This window comes from Sitophilus oryzae, unplaced genomic scaffold (assembly GCF_002938485.1).
Source record: "Sitophilus oryzae breed Bouriz unplaced genomic scaffold, Soryzae_2.0 scaffold_1000_pilon_pilon, whole genome shotgun sequence".
Lineage (NCBI taxonomy): Eukaryota > Metazoa > Arthropoda > Insecta > Coleoptera > Curculionidae > Sitophilus > Sitophilus oryzae.
Genome location: NW_022145617.1, coordinates 157394 through 177507, shown reverse-complemented (window position 1 = coordinate 177507; position 20114 = coordinate 157394). Strand labels below are relative to the sequence as shown.

Genomic DNA, 20114 nt, shown 5'->3' with positions numbered 1-20114 from the left:
ATCTATAAATTTAGTCGTTAGTTACAGAAGCCGCGGTTACTGTTTGACCAGCGGATCTGTAGCTACGGAAGGAATGCGAGAAAAAAAAATCGATATTGCCACGTTTATCTATAAAATTGCAAAATTGCCAGACATGAACTATAAATTTAATATATTTTTATTATATATAATGTGTTTAGCATATATTCTGGAAGTATATTACTAAGGAATTTTTTAACGTAGTTCATATTGTTCGATATGTTTTATTTAATAACTTATTTCTTTCATTCTGTATAATCTGCCTATTATGAAAGTTGAAGATTTTCAACGATATCATTGGCAAACCGGCATCGCCGCGCATGGCCGCCTATTCATCGAACATGATTGGCAGTACGTCACAGGATTTGTTACCACGCGGTTGCCATGGCTTTTACGCCTTTCCTATTCGCTTGCTTTATCCCCAACTTCACGGTCTCTTCTGAAAAGAGTAGGAATATTGAATACTATTGAAATATCCAGTGGCGGTGTCATTTTTTTGATCATTATTACTTTATTTCATTATTTTATACCGGTTATCCTAAACTTTATTCCTATATTTTTAGTATATTTGATAGTTAAGTTGTGTTTTATTGTTTTGTTATCTTGTTATAATGTTTTTCGTTCGTAGTTTTTAATTATTAATATCAAGTTTGATCGTATATTTGTGTTTTAAAACGAATAAATTTGTTAAGGGTAAGACGCTACATAGTCAGACAAGAGAAATAATAGCTAATTTATATAGGTAAGTTAATAATAACGTGGATGAAATCTCATTTGGTGTATTTCCTTGTGTTCATAATAGGGTTTGCGATGAAGAAGCTACAGAGAGTTCGCTTGAGTTGCCGCTTAAACGTAAACTTGAGCGGATATTTCTTTATACCGGAGTTAGCGTATCGGCTATAAAAAAATTCACACAGAAGATAAAAAAAAGGCTGAAAACTAACCCCGATAAAATGATATCCTCTCTGGAAAGAAACGACCACGTGAGACTGCTGTCGAAAAGCTCAACGACTTTTTCGAAGTGGTCAGGAATTTGATAAATAGATTTTATCTCGAATTCAAACTCGTCCCCACAATTAGAAAGCTTTTGCAAAAATTGCAGGAAGAATCGAATTTTCCTTTTGCAGGGAAACGCTTAGGGGGTTATTAAAATCAAATGAATTTTTTTGGCGTAAATGTTAAAATAACAGATAAATATTAATGGAGCGGCCCATTATATTGCAGAGAGAGATATAAATATATATACGCGAAATTCGAAAATATAGCCAAGTATTATCTATTTGGATGTAACATATGGGTAGACAATGACCTAACCTTTAAAAACTGCTGCGGAGCGATACCATATCTGGTGTAATAGGCAATATTGGATCTACTGGTGAGTAAAATTATGTTTTGTTTGCGCTTCCAAAGTTAACTATTTTCAAGATTTTTTTTTTGCTGGAAATAGTTATATCTAAAATTATGTATTATAGAAAAAAATATAGTTAGTACCGATATAAATAAATATACCTCAAGACTCAGTCTTGATCATCTGGTGATGGCAGACATGGTTAGCGAAACGTGCGTCCAGTGTAAAATTAAAAGTGTTTTGGTGTATTGTACTGATTTAGTGTTTTATTTTGCTGTGTAACACCAAAGGTTCCAATCCCCAGCTGTAATTATTTCTTCTATTATATTAACAACACAATAATAAAATGATTCAAAATATTTAAGGGAGCTTTAATAAAAGCTTTTAGTGTTTATCTGCTAACTCAACAGTAACGATTCAAACAGCATAAAGTTTTTTGAAAAAAATTATATCTGAGTATTATATTTATGATACACATTATTTTCATATAACACCGTACGCCCATGCCTATTTTATGAATGAAATTGGGCGTGTTTTGTTTACAACTGCGTTCCCCTGCCGATACCCCGTAGCTACAGATCCGTTGGTCACACTTTAGGTGGAACGGCGATGAAGATCAATATGGCCGACTTAAATTCCTGTTCATTACTGCCAAATTCTAATTTTATTTAAAACTTGTAAAGATATATAACAGGGTAGCCTCAATAATTTTTTGGTTTTGTTTTACGTTGTCAATAAATGTCATTAGTTAAAAAATACAGGGTGGTTCGAACTGTATTCGTGGTTCGAAACTTTAGCAGTCTATTCTGTAGATAAAAGTAATTATTTTTCAGGGCAGGACCGTCGAGCGCTTGAACTTTGCAATTTTTTTGAGGGGTACGGTTTGTTTAAAATGATAAATTTTGCTACTCGAGGACTTGCATGCCTCGATAACATTTTTACAAATATTGATCACGCTGATATTGGCACTGAACCTTTTGATCTTGGTCATCTGTCTGATCATACTGGTATTATTTTTAGCTATAATTGTCTTAGTGCTCATACAATACATCAAACTAGATTTAATTATAGGCCCGTTACAGATGAGGGACTGTTTCTCTTGTACAGGGTGTTTCAAAACAAATGCGAAAAACTTTAGGGGGTGATTCCTTGTTCAAATTTCCTTGTTCACAGACTTCATACATTATACTCTATAGCTAAATACCATTCTCACTTGGTTACCAAAGAGGACTTTTTAAAGTATAAAAGGGAGTATCGGGTTAAGATATGTGATGCTAAAGCAAGGGCTCATGATGATTACATAAAAAACTCTAGTAATCCCCAGGTGGCAGTGTGGGACATAATAAATAGTAAAAAACCTACACCCTACTGTTACGTGTCTGACACTCTAAATGCACAAACATTTAATTCATTTTTCATCAATACAGCTAATGAGATTATATCCGGGCTACCAACAACAAACAAAACATTTAATGAGTTTTTCTCTGACCTACTTGATACTGAGAAACTTTGTTTCATGCCAACAACATATAACCAGGTGAGACAGAAATTCTTAAATCTAAAAAATAGTAAAAGTAAGGACTGTTACAATCTCGATACCAAAATCGTAAAAACACTGAAAAACCTTTTAATAATACCCTTAACAAAACTAATAAACTGTTGTATTGAGGCTGGAACTTTTCCTTCGGTTCTAAAGGATGCAAGGGTAGTCCCAATATTTAAAAACAAGGGTTCGCCAAATTATTTGACGAATTATCGCTCCATTTCTCTGCTATCCGTCTTTTCCAAGATCTTTGAATCTACAATAAAAGATCAAATTGTAGATTTCTTTGAAAGACATAACCTATTTTTTCAGGACCAATTTGGCTTCCGGAACAAAAAATCGACTACACTCGCGATAAACAGTCTAACAGACCACATAACCCAGGCCATGGAGGAGGGCCATGACACGTATGCCCTTCTATGACCTGACAAAGGCTTTTGATTGCGTATCGCATGACATCTTGCTTCAAAAGCTGCATTACTACAATTTTAATCAGAAGAGCACTTTGCTGATTGGATCATATCTCTCGGAACGCTCTCAGTTTGTCTCTTACAACCACGATAAATCACAAAGACTGCAATTAAAGCAAGGGGTACCTCAGGGGTCGGTTCTGGGGCCCTTACTGTTCCTCATATATGTTAATGATATGTTGAGATTTCAAGATATATCAACGCTAATACTATTTGCCGATGCTTGGAGGGAATAATTAGTGCCACTCAAACAAATTTAGAGAACTGGTTTCTGGCAAATCGGTTGAGCCTGAATAGAGCTAAAACCCAGAATCTGAATTTTACACTTAGGCAGAGCACTATTGACGTGCCCTCTAATGCTCATGTGAAATTTTTGGGAGTTACACTTGACCCTAAACTTACCTGGGAAGAGCATGTAACACAGCTATGTGGTAAATTATCGCTAATAACGTATCTAATGATAACGTATCTAAGTGTTGTCGCGATATGTGTCTCTTTCAACTCTATTATCGGCCTATCACGGTTACTTCTCTTCGCTTATGTCATATGCTATTCTTAACTGGGGACACTGTGCCCATTCTAGTAAGGTTTTTAGACTTCAACGTAGGTGTATGCGTATTATTGCGGGACTTGGGTATCGTGATTGCTGCCGTTGGTGTTTTGGGGAACTCAGGGTCTTGACCTTTCTCTCCTTATACATATTAAGATGCCTTGAATATGTCAAGTCCAACCTATCACTTTTTTCCACTCATGGTGATATACATGACCACCTAACTCGCAATCGCGATAATATACTCCCTGATTTTCACAGACTTTCAAGGACCAGGAGAGGAACTGACTACCATGGTATAAAATTTCTGAATGTACTTCCATTACACATTAGAGAAGCTGATGCAAAACAATTTTGTACAAAAATTAAGGGCTATTTATTACAAAAGTCCTTTTATTCAATTGAGGAATACCTTAATAATAGCTTTGATGACGTATTATGACTGTGCGACACTTACCTGTTTTGTTGACATGTTTATATTATATTTTATCTTTATATTACTTTATACAAATTTTGTTACTTAGCTTTAGTTTGATAAGAATGTTTGTGTAACTGTATGATGTATTAGTAAATTTATTCTGGATCATTTTGAGCTTAATGTTTTCTATTAGTTGTCAAATTTTCATATGTTGTCATTTTTTCATTTATCTGTTGGTTGTCAATCTATATATTTTTGTTGCAATGAGCATGGGTGATTAAACCTGTATTTATTTTAATTTCTTGACGTGTAAGAGCATTATTTGTATTATTATCAATAAATATCTATCTATCTATCTATCTAGCTATCTAAGTAAAAAAGTTCGTAATGTATGTCCTAAAATGATTCGTTTTGGAGATACAGGGTGTAGAAGTTTCATTTTTATTTCGATTTTTTCTGAATAATTTCTGAACGTCAATATTTGGATGAAAATTGGTGTTTGGGCGTTTTTTGATATTAGAAATTTGGATTTCGACTCCCACTCCCGGTCATTATTTCGACTCCCACATGTATGGGGCGCCACCTACATGTGTTTAACTTCTAAGGTTTAACTGATTTGAAGAGTAATAACTTTTTGTCCGTACCTGTATAAAATTACTGAGTAAAAAATATATGTTTCTTGTGGTAAAAATCGCTATGAGCAACCGTTTTTTTCCAAACCTCAAAATTTCCCGAATACAATTCGGGCCACCCTCTATATCGGGTGACAATTAGGGATGCAAACGATACATCGATGTTCGAATGTTTTAAACGATCAATATATTTATCGATGCATGTTCTTCACCTATGTTTTCTAATGTTCCAGATAATATAATCGTAATCGAGGTATGTCTTTTTTAGGATGGGTGATGCAGCTTTCTTTCTACTTGTTTATAAACAGAAATTGGGAACGAGATCAGAATATAATGAAGAGCTACGTTGACTACGTCGCTATTCATAATTACAAACATATTATGATCATATTTCCGGAAGGTACAGATTTGACAGCAAAAACTAAAGAAAGCAGCGATAGATACGCCGAAAAAAATGGACTACCGGTAAGAATTCTTATTTTGATTAAGTCAAATAACATAAGTAGAAATTTAAGAATGAAAATATGTAATACCACTTTTTGCTCTTCTCTCTTAGTTCAGTACATCTTATTGTATTGAACACATTTACTGTACAGGGTCTCATTTTCGTGTGTTTTGCAGGGTTTTTCGCTTATGAGTAGAGGTACATAAATGCGGTTTCATTACGCTACTTTTTTACAAATCTAAAGATGCTACACCCAGATTTGTCCTAGTCCTCTTAGTTCCTTAAATACAGAGCGGATTTGAAATTGTTGCATTTTTCTACTGTCCTCGTATCTTCGGTATTTTATATCTTATCGAAAAGGTCAAACTGAGTAATAAAAAAAAATAATTAAAAGTAATAATTTTTATCATCTATGATTTTTCTCTTCGAATTTACCGTTGAAAAAGAGTTTTTTTATACCATTGAAAATGTCTAAAGAGGTTTTAATGAAGCAGTTACGTGAAACATCCTGTATATCAAATAACGTTTGGGATATAAAAACATTACTTTGCTTTTTTATTTCAAGTTATTGAATGAACATTCGAATTTTGTCTTGTTTTCTGCAAAAAATGAGATATCTTTCTCCACTTGAAAAGTTGAATTTGCAGAAATATTTTCAACGCGGTTTTCAACGCCCTCTTTCATTGTTGATAAAATAATTAGATAATTATAAAACGTAGGTATAAACGTAAATAAACTTTATATTCTAATAAAGTTACGATGAGTTTTTTACGACTATTAAGCTATCTTGTTCACTTCGCACTAAAGGAGGTTCTAAAAAGAACAATGTCGCGGACTGCAAGGTCTGCTAGTAAAAAAATTTAAGCTTAAAGTATCACAACACAGTTCATTTAAACCAAAAACTAGTAATACAAAACTAAAATATCAAAGCGAACGACAATGTCAGGAAATAAATAAATAAATGTGCCAACTTGACATTTTTTACAGCAGAGCTACCACTTGAATCCCCAGCGAAAAATTTAAATTCCCGTTAGTCAGCTCGGTGCCGAATAATGTTCATAGTTGGCACCAATGAATTTAAAAATAGTTTTCTCGATTACGTAACTAAAAGTTTAATTGGTATTGAACATACATTTTTTATAAACATTTTTTAGAGGTTACACAATGATTATGCCGATTATGCGTGCCAATACTTACTTTTATCTACCTTTATTTGATGGGTACCAATTCCGCCATTGAGTAGTTGTATACAGGGTGTTGCGTTGAAGTTATTAGCTGTTATTATTACATATTGATCTCCCCTTTTATTAACGCATAAAAATTATTTTGAATACTCACCTCGGTGGAGCTTATTCTCCTTTACCTCTATATCTCTTGTGTATTAGCATAGCCTCTCATATTTAGCATAGATATATTGGCGCTTTTGATTTTGTCTCTCTGTCTGTTAACCGGTCATTTATATTATTCTCTGTCTTACACGTTAAATTCCAGACCACACTTCTAAAATGACCAAATCGGTATGTACTAATTGTCTGTATTTATTTCAGAAATATAAACACGTCCTCCATCCGCGTACAACAGGCTTTATGTATCTCATCGAAGAAATGCAAAAGAACAAATGCGTCGATGCTATTTATGATGTTTCCCTTTTGTATCCAGATGCTTGTCCCCAAAACGAGAAAGAACTATTTTTTACTGGGAGGTTTCCTAAAACTGTCTTGGTTCATCTTGTCAGGTAACGATATTTGATAATATTAATTTCTTAGTAGAATATACCGCTGTAAGAAATAAACAACCGGGGTACATAACACAAGAAGAAAAACAACTCATTTGAGGAAAAAAATAGGAAATACAAAAATTATTTATCAAATAAAACAGAAAGCAAATAATTAAAAAGGACAAAAAAGAATTCTGGTAGCAGAAATGTAATCAGATAAATACGTATAAAGGAGGAGCTCGTACGACTGAAGTATGAAGAACAATAAAGATAGACATAAAGAAAGACAAACTATAGAGAAATGGAGAGAATACTACACAGAATTATCGAAAAGTATTCAAACAGAAAATCGAAAAGTATTCATGAACAACGCAAATAATGTACTCGTATATAGAGATATCACAGAACATGAGTACTCAACACCTATTACAACGGAAGAAATACATGAAGCGGTCAAAGAAATGAAAAATGGAAGAGTACCCGGACACTGAGATATTGTAATTGAAATTAATTATTATATTAATTATATTTAATATTGTAATTGTTTACTACAGAGAAAGACACCGAGTGAGTGGAAAATTTGATATATTTCATCTCTGCATAAGAAAGGAAACAGAAATAATCCTAATAATTACAGCAGGTTGTGCGTCACGGCTACTTTCTCCAAACTCTGGGGAGAAATTATTCAAACCAGAATAAGAGCTGAAATTGGAAACTCTATATCCGAAGATCACATTGGTTTTACCCAGGTCGGTAATGTACTGACAATTTATTTGTCATACAACAAACATGCAGGAAAAAAGATTAGAAAAAATGAAGAAATACATATAACATCTGTGAATATAAAGAAATTATCAAAAAATTGTACACCAATAACATCAGTTATATAAAACAAGGAAATATACTCTCGGAACCCATATGTATAACGAAAGGTCTGAGACAAGGTTGTTGCGTATCCCCTCTTTTATTTACTATTTACCTGGAGATAGCTCTTAGGAGGTGGAAGAGATCATGTCAAGGACTGGGAGTTCCAAATGAGGAACATCTTCTGACACTTAATTTTGCAGACGATCAAGCAGAATTTGTTCAAGATTTCTTTGACATAGAGTTTATGCTCAGGAGACTATATAGTGAGTATCAGGAATGGGGTCTAGAAGTCAGTTTAGAAAAAAAAAACAGAATACTTGGTATTAAATTCCGACGCCATATTTGATATTCTAATTGACGACAAAAGGCGGAAATATAACAGGTAGACGCATTCAAATATGTAGGAACTAGAGTTGATAAAAGTGGAATCGGTGGGATCGAGATACGACAGAGAATTCAGAACGCACCGAGAGTGGTAGGGGCACTAAACTCAATCTGGTGGGACAAACATATTAATATAAAGAATAAAAAAACATATTGGTCAAACAATGGAAGAATCGGTCTTATGCTATGGGAGTGAGGTATGGACTCTAAGAGAAGAAGATAAACGGAGAGTATTGGCTGTAGAGATGGATTACTTACGTAGAAGCGCTAGAGTGTCCAGATTACAAAGAGTGAGAAACGAGGAAATAAGAAACAGAACATCAGCATAAGAAAAAGTAATACAACGAATCAGGAAAAGAGGTTTGAGATGGTTTGGTCATCTAATGAGGATGGAGGACACAAGATGGCAAAACGTGTATTCAAATGGTTACCCCCTGGAAAAAAAGGGGACGCCCGCGTCCGTCCTGAAACGATAATATCGAAGAAGATATCGTCTACGACTGAGATGGCTGGCGATTGAGACTGGGAAGGCAACTTTAGTTGTATAATATTATGTTGTATAAATAATACAAATATATATATATATATATATATATATATATATATTGTTACGTTTTTCGTCGATTCCGTGCGGATAGAAAGTCTAATTTATTTAAACACAATTTATTTTACACTAAGTAACAAAACAATAACGATAAAACTATTTAAAGAACTATTTACAATTTATTTACTATTTATTTAACTATTTATCTAAAAGGAATTTATTTTGAATTTAGCGCGGTAACTGTACGCGTTCTACCGATTGTTTTTCTCCCTCCTTTGCACGGGTCCCGGGTTATATACCCACAGCTAATCAGTTCTTGAATAGTCCATTAGATCATTAGGTGCATAGAGAAGATTTAGAATATTCTTGTATGCACTCCAGTGGAACTTGATTGTTCTCGAACGCTCGATGAGTCACTACGGTGTCTATTCTTTAATACGATATTAAGGTCATATGGAGGCAAGACATATTAGAACGGGTTAGGCCGAGTCCACACGGGTCCGCAACAATATATTAATTTCGTAGTTAGTTTTATAAGGACAAATAAAATTCTGTGTGTTTAAATTTAGATAGCAAAATAAAACACTAATTTAGCACAATACACCAAAATACTTTACTTTTGCACAAGACGTGCGTTTTGCTAACCATGTTAGCATCATCAGCAGATGAAAACTTAAACCCCCATATTATGAAAAAAAATTGATTTGAAAATCACAAACCAAAAACCTATTATAGAACTTTTGCGGAAGCCTGGTACTAATACTGAAAATATTATTTTAGATATTCGGTATTCGATTTGCCGACCACCAAAGAAGGTTTGAAGAACTTCCTGGAACAACGCTGGGCGGAAAAAGAGAAAACCATCCAAGAATACAGATCCACCGGCAGGTTCCTTCACGGGGACGTCCTCGACAGCGGTACCGCTCCTCTATCTTACCTCTTTGCCTTTTTTTTTTGGCTGGTAGTACCGACTTTCTCCTTTGGACTGTTATTCTTCTCCCGAACGTATCGCTACATCGCTCTTGTCCATACTGCGTTGCTCTTGGGGTTGAGATTCTTGCCATCGGGCTGGCAAAATTTTGATGTGATTGCTTTCAAGCTTAGAAGGGTAGTATTCAGATTTTTTTGGAATAAAAAGATTAAATAAGATAGGTATTGAGTTTACTGTATGTTTGAGGTTATGTCAATGGTAATCACAATGACTAAAGAACACAAGGACATGTAACGCTCATACACGGACTGCAGCAGAATTTGTGACGTTAGACGCCATTTTGTTGATGGCAACAAATGAGTCATTAGCTGGTTGTCAGCGATTTTTAATAGTTTGTGTGTAGTGAACTTTGCATAAACTTTATTTATTATAATGGTGATTAGTTGTTCAGCTTTCAAGTGTAAAAGCCGCAGCGATAAGAAAGAGCCAAGAGTTATGTTTCATTGGTAAATAAACAGGCTACTCCACCTTCTTAGCGTTTTCTTATTGAATTCGATAATTATTTTTCTGATATTATATATGTACTTGATGTGTGCTGTACGTCGATACTAGTTTTGTACTTTTTTTTTAAATTTTATTACGTTTTTTTTCGTAATTAATTAGTATGATACCACCGAATACACCATAGGCGTAGTCAAAACATTTATCAAAAAATATAAATATATCTTCAAACAACTAAGTTAAGAAAAATATGTGCTACGGCACTGTTTAGTGACATGGTAACAATTTGCTCTCGAGTTTTGAGGTCTGAATTAACAGAGTTGTTTTTAAAAAACGATTTTTATTGTTACAAACGTTCTCGACAAAGTACAGAGAGTGAAAAAAGTCTGCTTCGAACCGTGCAGTTCGCTTTTATATGTGACATAATGTAAAATAGGCATTCAGTATTTAATTACAATGAAATAACACTTATTTATACATATAACTCTCGGGTGTTATTTGTTCTTGGATTCTTTAGTCATTGGGTAATCATAATGAGATAGGGTCTGTTTTTTAACGCATCTTTGGGGGGAATGTGGTAGAAATTGAAACTAAAATAATTTCGCACTTCCATTGTCTTTATTTATTTATTTCGCTTACACAACATTTCGGTAAGAAGTATCACTGACTGTTATGAAGTGTGAACTAATCTAAATATTAAAACTACTAAGCTTATACAGGGTGCTACAAATTCGAGGTACGAACATTGGTATCTCGGAAACTGTAATAGATACGAAGATAGTTAAATTGGGACAAAGTTGCGCCTTGAGATGTTCACCAAGATGCCATCAAAAATGTTTTAAAAATTTCAAGGATTGCTGAGTTTTTTCGAAAAAAAAACGATTTTTTTGAAAATCAATGTTATTTTTTCCTGTCGTTACTTTTTAGAAGAAAACAAAAAAAAGTATAAGTGTGGCATATCGTTGTACTCAGGAGATCGAGTTCTTTCAAAACTTGTTATAAAAAATGCAGGTTCGTATTTAAAAAATATAAGTTGGCCTCTGTATCTCACAAATTGTCAGCTAATTTGAAAATCTAAAAATACTATCAGATAGCCCTAATAAAGTGGCTATGAGAATGTGCAATTAGTTTATTGATTTTCTAAAAAGCAATGACAGAAAAAAATAAAATTGATTTTCAAAAAAATCCGTTTTTACAGAAAACTCAGCAATCCATGAAATTTTTAAAACTTTTGATGGTATTTTGGTGAACATCCCAAAGCGCAACTTTGCCCCAATTTAACCATCTTCGTATCTATTACGGTTACGGAGCTACCAATGCTCGTACCTGGAATTTGTAGCACCCTGTATACTAGAGCCGAGGATTCACCCGTGAAGATGTTGGGTGCAGTCAAGCATGATGATGTCTACTTAGAATACCCGCATTGGTGCGTTTTATGAGTGGTTGCCATATTGTTGAAATTTCCATACCTGGATTGCTAAAGATTCTATTATTGCTAGATATGAATACGGCTTCTTTAAATTTGCGCTTTTTCCAATGGGGCTCTTTGTGGACAACTCGGGCTTCCAACCATTTTATGTTGTGGTGCTTGGACCACACATGGTCTGCAATGCGCGACTTTAATGTTTCACCTTTTTGCGTATGCTTTTTAAGTTCGTCAAGTCGTACATGTAGAGGACGTTTTATCTCGACTCACCGCACTCACAACGTACCTGGTAGGTGCACTCTTTCTCTTGTTTTGATGATTCCGGTTTTGTTTTTGTTAGTAGACTCCTTAGAGTAATCCCAGACTTAAAAACAGTTTTAATTTTATACTGCTTGGCTATTCGCCTGATCTTCTCCGATGTTCCTTTCATGTATGGAATCGCCAAGAGAGAGAGAGTATCCTCCTCAGGCTGGCGCACCAATGAGTCAGACTTGCAATTGGAGACAATCTTGTCGAGGGATTTTGCAGAGTAGCCATTCTGAAGCATATCGATTTTACTATTACTAAGTTGAGAATTCAGAGATACTTGGTCACTGCATATTATAGTGATTGCTCTATGACAGATTCTTTTAATTATACCTCTTTTGATTGCTACAGAATGGTCGACTGAGAATTTAAATATTGTCATGTGTTTTTGGGATTTCTGTATACCTACAGTAGTACTACATCGTTTCTACTGACAAGAACATCCAGAAATGGCAGACGGAAGTTTTGTTCTTTCTCAATCGTAAACCTGATTGGATATTGATATTGATTACTAGGTATATTAATAAAAGGGGTCTAAATTATGAAAATATGCTTTTTTGTACGAAATCTTGAAGAGATAGGTAAAAAATGGTATAATATAAAATTTGATAGACAATTAAACTGTGCATCTGATTCACAAAAAATATTCAGGGTGTCCTATCTAAATTAAACAAGATATTGCCGTTTAAAGCTAGTAATTGTTTAATATAAATTTTTAGACACTCTATATGAGGTAGTATTATTTTTATTATTGCAACACAAAACTTTAGTACAATATTTAGTTTTAAATAATTAAATACGCCTAGAGAAATGAGGCATTAAAATTGTTACTGCATTTTCATAAAATAAATATTTCAAAAATGAAGATTAAAGTGCGGTAAACCTTAATCAAATTTTCCTTTATTTCAATCTCCATTCCATATATTTCCATTTAAAAAAATTCAACTTGGATATTTTTTATTTATTTGGGATTCTTCTAACGATCCCCTCCTTTACAATTTCTAAAAATCCAATCATTTGGCTACAATATCCCGAATACCTACGAATAATCCTGTATAAGCATAGTAGTTTTAGTATTTAGATTAGTTCACTTCAAAGAATATACTGTTCACACTTGATAACTGTCACACTTGACACTTGATATCTGGTCGAAACATTGTGTAAGTTGTCATAAATAAAAGCAATGGAAGTGCCAAATTTATTTCTTTTAGTACCAATACCGAATCATTGTTACCACATTGAAAGATATCTTTGTAACCATATTTGTTTTTCGTCAAAAATTTGAGAAATTGTACACACCAAAACTCAGTTTAAGAAATTTATAGAAAAATCTTTCGCAAGTCCAGTGATAACTGTAATCATGATAAATCATCTCTCTGGTGATTTATTAAATCACTTAAATGAAATAAAGATCTTGTCCTAGCTTTAAAAGAAAATATCTATCTGTTGTACGTATGTATATTGTTATTAGGATGACATCGTTATGTGGCTAATAACTGTGAAAATATTTTAAATTGATTTAGATAGATACATAATTTTATATGTTTCAGATTAAATCACATACTTAGGTATGTGAAGCTTCCATTGGGATTCAAATATAAATATAATAAATACAAATATCGTATAAAATATATTTATAGTACTTAAATTTAGTGTTTTAGGCTGTGGATGTACATAGTTAAATAAGCACGTAGTTAGATGGTATGTAATTGGTAGTCAACCTTTAAAAATGATATATACCGGGTGCGTCTCAAAAGTGCCTCACCCCTATAGCTTTTTAATTTTTTTCAGATAAAACAACGAGATTCGGTATGTTAGTATATGACATAAATTATGATTGATTGACATATTTAATTGTTTTCGGTCACTTCCGGTCTAACTTTGAAATGACTACAACTTTTGATTTTTAAATGGCACCTTCGGTATTTTTTTACTTTATTCGATAGAAAATCACACTCTGAATAGAAAGATATATTATATGTCAACTCTTGACATTTTCGCATATGGTTTATTTGAAATTATAACATGCGGGTCATAACGATAATTTGACTCGAAATACCAAGTGTGTGGTATTAAATTATTCGTAAAAAATACTTCTTCCAAATATGCTAATGAGCCATCCTCGTTCCATTTGAAAAAAATGAGATATGATTAAAAATACGATTTGGGCATCTTTTAACCGGCCAGGGCAAGACACTAAAAACATTAAACGATCAAATTTATTTTTCCAAGAGTCCTTGATTAAAAATTAGTGTTTTTAACATAGCCATGGCACTTTAGATTGAAATTTAAAGTCCAATTTGTTTTTAATCGAATATGTCAAAAGTTTACATATGATATGCCATTCAATTCAGAGTGATATTTTCTATCGAATAAAGTAAAAAAAATATCGAGGGTATTTAAAAATTAAAAGTTCTAGTCATTTCCGGTGAAACAGGAAGTGACCGAAAACAATTGTATATGTCAATCAATTCTAATTTATGTCATATACTAACATACCAAACCTCATTTTTTTTATCTGAAAAAATAAAAAAGTTATAGGGGTGAACCACTTTTGAGACGCACCCGGTATACATATGCTATAACCTAAATGTCACCCTTATGTACCCGTAATATTATATACTTCCTTACTATACTAACAAAAATATAACTGTAAATATATTTTTTTTTCTGGTGGACGTATTTTATATTAAATATTATAATAACACTGACGTTAAAATTACCAGAAATTCAGCAATTTGAATATACAGGGTCCGGCAATAGTGTGTCGGGCATCTGTAATTCCTATAATAAAAAACTTAGGAATTTTGTTTAAGTGCATACTTAAAGCACAAATTACCTATAACAGATGCGAAAGAACACCGAATTACGCGTTCAGGTTTCTGTGACCTTCAGAAAGAGTTCATAGACAATCCGCATCAATGTATAGTTTGGGTTATTATTTGTTTGGGTGAAAATAATCTGCACCAATATGTTATCGAGGCATACAAAAAGGTCCACAGACTTCGAGACATACGAAAAATCACGTCCATTTAGCGTGTGTCGCATATTTTTACATCTTAAAAATTAGTTTTTATAGCTATAGCAACTGCAGCGACTAAGAAAAACGCTGTGTGATTTTCATAGAAAATAAGGGCACCTGTAATTCATTTGAGAATGTTATAAATCGCTAAAAGAGGTTTCAAATCTCTTGGATTTCTATTAATATTAAATAAATTTTATTAAAAATTGAACTAAAATTGTTAGTATCATTAAAAACAATTCAAATTCAAAAATTGTATCAGTCAAATTCCCTCATTTAAGGTGAATATTAAAGTAAATATAAATACAGCTCATTCTAAGCTCTACTTATCTTTAAGAAAAATTTAAATCATTGTTGCAATTGGGCCTTAATGCCATTTCGAATGAACAATAGTATTAATAATGTACATTATAATAATAATAAATTTTATATCATAGTGTGTATTAAAACTACTAAAACACTTTTAAATTGGTATTATATTAACAACTTGAACTCAACTTCGAATGAACAATAGTATTAATAATGTACATTATAATAATAATAAATTTTATATCATAGTGTGTATTAAAACTACTAAAACACTTTTAAATTGGTATTATATTAACAACTTTTGTTTTTTAATCCAAAAAAAGTTACCAATTTTCTCAATCAAAATATTTGTGGTCCTGAAAAGGACCTTCGTTTTCCCATGTTCGTCAAGGTAGGTAATGGGCAAACGGTAAAAACAGGATAATGAAATTTAAAAATTACAAAAATTGTTCAAAAGTGCCTCCCTCTTGCATTAAACCAAACGATCATAAAATCCCTCCTCACATTGGATAATATATCAGGGTGACAGTGTCAAAGGCATTAAATATTTTCTGCCTTAACTGCTCCAAGTTTTGAATTTCTTCATGGCCGTAAATTTTAGATTTTATGTACCCCATAAAAAAAGAAATCATTCACCGAGAAGTCAGGTGAAATTAAACGTCAGTCTAAACAAAACTGTCATTTTTGAAAACTTGTCAAAATTTGGATACACGCTAAATGGACTTGATTTTCCTATGTCTCGAAGTCTGTGGACTTTTCTCTATAATCTCACAGTAATTTAATAGATTGCTCGTCATATTATATCAGTATTTACTTGTAATATTACAGACAGACGAGCAACACAAATGTGTCGCTCTTATTTACTCGAGTATTGCTCGTCATATTATATCAGCTCGTAGGAGATTAGGAAAAAAAAGATATTTATAGTATAAAAAATTAATTTATTTAACAAAATTTAATTAAAGATGTGACAAAATAGTTACATTTCTATTGGTTCTATCGGACTTTTTTCGACTATATAAATCTTTATTTTTTGTAAACTTTAATGCATAAAATATTTTCAATCTAATAAATAATTTAATGATGTAAATAAGAGGAAATTTCTCACATGGGTGGTCAAATTCTATAGTTTTCATTATATCAAACAGCCTCTGAACGTTTTCTTCAGTGCAAAACTCATCAAAATTTAATTTAAATAATTTTTCCAGCCTGTAAATAAAATGAACAAATTTTTCCACTTTCATGATCAAAGGCTTTTAAATGGGTAAATAATTTCGAGTTATCCAGAGATTCGGATTTTTTTGCAAATTTTAGACAAATATCACATTGATGTATTTGAACACCCTTTTTAATGATGTAGTCAAACATAATTAAAGGCATTTTGAGTTGAAAACATTTCTCAGAGGCTGTTTGATATAATGAAAACTATAAAATTTGACCACCCATGTGAGAAATTTCCTCTTATTTACATCATTAAATGATTAATTAGATTGAAAATATTTGATGTATTAAAGTTTACAAATAAAGATTTATATAGTCGAAAAAAGTCCGATAGAACCAATAGAAAGGTAACTATTTTGTAACATTTTTAATTAAATTTTGTTAAATAAATTAATTTTTTATACTATAAATATCTTTTTTTTCCTTATAAATAAACACATTTGCATCCCATTTTAAAAAAGATATACAAATTACCAAAACTTAGAAATAACAGTTCAAAAGTTCAACAAAAATCCTACACGCGTTTTTAAAAAGAAACATATAACCACGCACTATGTCATTCCAGCAAGCAAATACGACTCAGCATAGGTTTCCGGACTAAACGACTGGTGTATTTAGACCACTCAATAGGCGTGTCGGGTTTGCCGAGCGGTTTCCGATGCAGTCGCTTTCTTTCGCATCTGTTGTAGTTAATTTGTGCCTAAAGTATGTATTAGGATGTATTTCAGGAAAGTATTTTAACTTCTAGAGGTTGGCTCAAAAAAGTGTAAGTGGATTGGGATGATTTTTTTAACACCCTGTATATTATTGCATTTTTGGCTTCCTGTCTGATCACTTTACATAATCCTAAGATAGTACTAAATAGGTTTTGATATTTTCATAGATAAAAAAAAATATTTGTTTCAGCCTTTTTTTTAAAAAAATGTTAAAAATACAAGAAATGTCCTGAAATCAAAACTATACTAGATATTTACTATAGATGCTCTGTACTTACTTTGTTATAAATAACATAATATTTTTACATACAGTGTGTTCGAAATTCTATGCTAAACTTTCTAAAATATAAAATAGTTTTTCTTCGTTTTTTTTAAAGAGGAGAATTAAAAAATGAACTTAAAAATATCTCTGAAACTGTCAGAACATATTTAATATTTTAGGATTATGTAAAGCCATCAGAAAGGAAGCGAAAAATGCAATAATATATCGGGATGATTTTTTTAAATGGACTGGGTGTTCCATTTAAGAAAAATCCATCCTTATCCACTTACACTTTTTTGAGCCACCCTGAATATTTTCCTGAAATACATCCGAACATACTTTAGGTTTACATTTAAACAAAATTTTTAAGTTTTTTTGTCAACATCTCGCTCCGACTGCTTGTCATATTTTTCGTGTGTCACGTGTTCGTTCGGCCTGCTCGCGATCAATGTGGACGCACCTTGTCACTATTTTTTTACACCCTCTATATCGGTCGAAAATGTTAATGAAAATAATTTTAATGAGGGAGAGTCCTGGAAAACCATAGTTGTCTAAAAAAATACGTGTTGCTTTTAAATTTTAAGAACTAATTGGCTGTGGTTAATATTTAAGATTTGGGTTAACTTTTGAGGTTATTTTCGCTATTTTTGAAAAGGTCGTTAAGCGCCGACCTTTTTGTCCTAACATACCAAAGAAGATAAACACTAACTGACTAGCATAATAAGTAGAATAAATATGCGATGGAGATATCATTGTACATATCTATCAAAGTCGCATATTAAACATAGTTTAAATTAAATGTAGTGAGTATAGCGTTAATATTAGAGAGAAATAAACTGTGTGGATTTATCTAAATTTGACAATTAAGCGAAATAAAGTAAAAATTTATATATTTTCTTATTTTATGTTATTGTTTCTTTTACAACCGACAAGATCAAAATGATTTGCGTATATGTTATAGTGAAAGTGGGAAATCCACTAATTGTTAACAATCTCTAGGAAATTTGAACAATTTCGCATTGGACCAGTGCACCAGTGAATGTCGCGTCGTTGACTTTTACTAGACATTTTTAACAGCCGCTAATGACAGTAACTAAACTAAGTAAGTGTACTAAATGTTGTCAGTAAAAGTCATTCTATCTTAAAATAGCGAACGCGTTGTTGGAAGTTTGGAAAAATAGAACTTTTATTAGAACTCCATATTTAAGCTGATCCCACTCAGCTAGTCTCCCTGTAGTCACGTCAATAATTGAAGCACCAAGTCGCGAAATCAGCTTTAAGCTTGATTTTCATACATCCGTTATCCGATGATACGATATTAATTTTATTGGTTGAATTTAAATACTTCGATTCAACAAAACCCGCCTTATCCGAATTATTTTTGTGCTTTTTTCTCTTTAAAGATTAAATATTAATTTTTATTTCTAGAAAAACGAGATACAAAACAAGGATTCCACTCAATGGAACCGTTTTTTGTAAAATAAAGGTTGATTCTCACTATACCTTCCATATCAGCTCCCTTCCGTTTCCCTTCCGTTTACATAAAATATTATATATGAATCATGTAAAAGAATAGAACATTGCACACTATCCGTTCCGTTTCCCTTCCGTTCCATATCCTTTCCTTCCATACATTTTTTTGACGGACGGACTGAAGCGTATCGGAAACAACACTGTCAAATTCTTACATTTGTACCAGCTCTGTTAAAATTCTGCTGATATTTATTTATTTTTTCACCTCTTAATTAAATTTATTACCTTTTTCAAAAGATATAAATTTTTAAAATAAATCTTTCGTAATGGTATAAATTGTATAATAAAAAGTATGGAACTGATACGAACGGAAGCTTACGTATAGTGTCAATACAATAAAAAATACGAAACGGATATGGAATGGAAACGGAAGGTATAGTGAGAATCAACCTTAACGCTTCAAAAATTTGATAAAACAGTTTTCGCATATTATCTCGAAACGACGTTTTTGGGATAAGACGGGTTTTGCAACTTGACGCCTCAATTATATTTTAACATGATTTTTTAACATACCTAATTGCACCAAAAACACAAGTAGGTTAGTACATAGCTACGTAATAACGTATGATAATTATTTATAATTATTAACTTTTAATTGTAAATATCTAAACCATGTTGCAACACTTGCAACCCTGGTTGGGCTATGACGATAAATGACCAATGATTATATAAATATAGCGATATGAGTGTCAAGTAATATATGTTACAAAAAATAAATATATAAAATAAAAATAAAACTATCGTTTTTCAATAAATGTATAATCGTGTATAAATTTTTGCGTTTATTTTTCTAAATGTATAATACATTATTATGTTATGTATATTTATATAACATACCTAATTTCACCAAGAACACAAGTAGATTAGTAGGTAGCTATATTTGAGTATGATAATTATTTATAATTATTAACTTTTAATTGTAAATATCTAAACCATGTTGCAACACTTGCA

At 32.2% G+C, this 20114-nt stretch overlaps 1 protein-coding gene across 2 annotated transcripts in view; it reads left to right on the top strand.

Annotated features, from left to right (window-relative positions):
• LOC115891460 (lysocardiolipin acyltransferase 1-like) overlaps positions 1 to 10396 on the top strand; it is a 31415-nt gene extending 21019 nt beyond the window's left edge. For both annotated transcript variants that reach the window (XM_030911948.1, XM_030912024.1), the window contains exons 5-7: positions 5248 to 5444; positions 6972 to 7159; positions 9717 to 10396. In XM_030911948.1, coding sequence (XP_030767808.1) covers positions 5248 to 5444; positions 6972 to 7159; positions 9717 to 10083 — 752 coding nt within the window. In that variant the 3' untranslated portion in view covers positions 10084 to 10396. The remainder of the gene's footprint in view (positions 1 to 5247; positions 5445 to 6971; positions 7160 to 9716) is intronic.
• Positions 10397 to 20114: the final 9718 nt, after the last annotated feature.